We start from the raw sequence: 2,617 nt of genomic DNA, 5'->3' as shown, positions 1-2,617 counted from the left end.
ATATATATATAAACATATTATTAGCATTTTAAAATTATTGAAGAATATAGTAACAGCCTAGTAATTGCAGATTAACAATCTGAAGATTGGTTTTAAATGATTAATAACCTGACAAATATTTCGTAGTTATTCTTCCAGGAGATTGCGAAAATGTAACCTTGCAGAAGTCATTTAAAAGTAAAACGCTGAAAGTCTTTCGCTATAGTTGCGAAAACGCGAATGAATTGCAAAGGCTACGCCGGAATCAAGAAATTTGTAAAATACGATCGGTCATCCAACTGCATTTTTGTATAGTATTCGATGTAGACTGATTGATTAATTAAAGTTCTTGTCAAAGTCAGTAAAAGATCAATATAATATCCATGACAGTATAATATATACAGATAATATACAAAATCCAAACATTTTTCTCTGTGCATTGTCAATTGGATAATATGTCCTTAAAGATCTCAAGTCTTAACTGAAGTATACATTGTAAAATGTGCAGATTAATACGCGAGTTTAATGATATTGAAGAAATTGTTTGACCAATTGTTGCCTCTGTGCCCATCACATACCATGGGTACAACACAATGCATTAGTTTGTATGTATTACATCACGCTTGGTTACCTGGATATATGTGAAGTATATGTGTGTATTGAAGATCCGTTATACATTTATAGAAAAGACTGACATGAGATACTCATCATGCATAGGAAAGCGTATACCGAGAAAGTGAAGAATAATCCCAGAGCGGATGCCAACATTTTCAGCATCTTGACGTTTTCGTAAGTATAAATAGTAAACTACAAATATCATTCCTGATAGAGCCGATTAAGAGAAATAAAATTGAGAGTGAAGGAAATGCGATCCAGAGAAAAGTTCACAGAACGTAATAATTTGATGTATAAGATTCAAAAGTTTTCAGTCTAAGAATATAAAAAGTATAAAATGGAACTACCATTGATAATTATGTAGTATAAGGAAGTCACCCTCTGATGATCTTGACCTTGACATATATTGTCAAGGTCATGAACCTGAATAACCTCTAACAAGTTTTAGCAGTCGCTTGTTATTCGTTAAAAAGTTATTAACAAAAAATTTTACGAAATAACGTCTATATATTCTCGACATATATAATATTAAAAACGTCTCTCTTTCCCCTGCCTAGGAGCGCACGATTTTCTCATGTCATATGACCTTGACAATATATGTCAAAGTCAAGATCGTCAGAGGGTGGCTTCCTTATATTACATAATTACCCTACCATTTTTATTTTTTAGTATAATTATTTCTTATTCATTTTTAATTCATTTGATGTTACACTTTGACAAACTATCGCATTTTTCGATTCGATAACGAGTTAGTCTGCGTGAAACAAATTAGTCAACTTTCAGAAATTTTTTTAATTTTATACATTCATAGTGCTCTGGAAGATAGAATTTTGTGTGCCAAAGGATTTTTTAATTGGAAAATTAATCGAGATATAAACAATTGATGTCAAGTTTTACAAAAAGAAAATTGTTTTGATTATTTTGTGTCATATTTGATTCTTAAGTGTAATGACGCAGTTTCTATTGATTTTAAAGTGGAAAGAAGAATACAGATCAATTTTGCAAGATAATACGTAAAGCTATAATATAATCTTGAAAATTATGAGAAAAAAATTAGTATTTCAACCAGAAAAGCCAAATTCTGGAACCTCGACGAATTGCATGGTTCATTCGAGTAAAACGTGTTTGCTTTGCTTTTCTTCTTCGCAGTTGGATTCTACGCACTTTCTGGGTGGGTTATCGTCGAGACCTTGAAGTAACTGATTTGTACACACCGCTTAAAGAGCATACAAGTGATATTCTTGGTATTAAAATAGCGAAAGCCTGGGAGAAGGAATGGAAGGGATATCAGTGTCGGCTGGAGCAGGTGGCGAAATGCGGATCACAGAAGAAGGTTAAGGAGCCCAGTCTGATGAGAGTCCTCATCAGGTGTTTCGGTTTCAAGACCCTATTGTGCGGAACTTTCATGGCCGTTATAGAAACTTTGCTCAGGTACAACTTCCTTTTCATTTTTTACCTAGAAATTGTACCCTGTGAAGTTGTTCGTCTTAATATTTTATATTTCTTGCATTGGCGATGTCTTGATGATAAAAAATTACACGAATTTAATCCTATGGAATTAAATCTTTTATTAAGCAATTTTTATTAATAATATTTCAGTTTTTTATTAATTTTGAATTAAGAATAAAGATTTAACTAAATAAAGATCTAACTAAATGAATGTATTTATGATAATTAAATGAATGATATAATTGTATGTTCCGAATTTTCATGAAAGAATACGATAATTATTATAATTTTGAAATTAAAATCAAATTAAAAAATTCACAAATTTTTAAGATTTAGAATCTAAATTTTTAAACTAGTTTTTAATTTGCAAATTTCTCACATTCTAACGAATTTTCTTTTTTGGTGCAGAATAGTGCAACCGTTATTGTTGGGTCAGATGCTGCTCTATTTTAACACCACAGGCATCGACAAGTTTTACGCGTACAAATGCGCCATCGGCATTATTTTGTGCTCCGCTGTTAACGTGTTCGTAGTCCATCCTTACATGATGGATATGACTCATTTGGGTATGAAG

General features: G+C 31.6%; 1 protein-coding gene across 1 annotated transcript in view; it reads left to right on the top strand.

Moving 5' to 3' along the window:
* The window catches only part of LOC108768338 (probable multidrug resistance-associated protein lethal(2)03659), a gene marked incomplete at its 3' end in the record, with an annotated part of 20,390 nt that overhangs the window by 7,047 nt on the left and 10,726 nt on the right, over positions 1-2,617 (top strand). The window contains exons 2-4 of the mRNA XM_018518736.1: positions 664-768; positions 1,744-2,025; positions 2,452-2,609. Of these exons, the coding sequence (XP_018374238.1) occupies positions 689-768; positions 1,744-2,025; positions 2,452-2,609 (520 nt within the window). The remainder of the gene's footprint in view (positions 1-663; positions 769-1,743; positions 2,026-2,451; positions 2,610-2,617) is intronic.

This window comes from Trachymyrmex cornetzi, unplaced genomic scaffold, assembly GCF_001594075.2.
Source record: "Trachymyrmex cornetzi isolate Tcor2-1 unplaced genomic scaffold, Tcor1.1 scaffold782, whole genome shotgun sequence".
In the NCBI taxonomy this organism is placed as follows: domain Eukaryota; kingdom Metazoa; phylum Arthropoda; class Insecta; order Hymenoptera; family Formicidae; genus Trachymyrmex; species Trachymyrmex cornetzi.
Note: the sequence above shows the minus strand (reverse complement) of the source record. Positions and strands in the feature narration are given on the sequence as shown.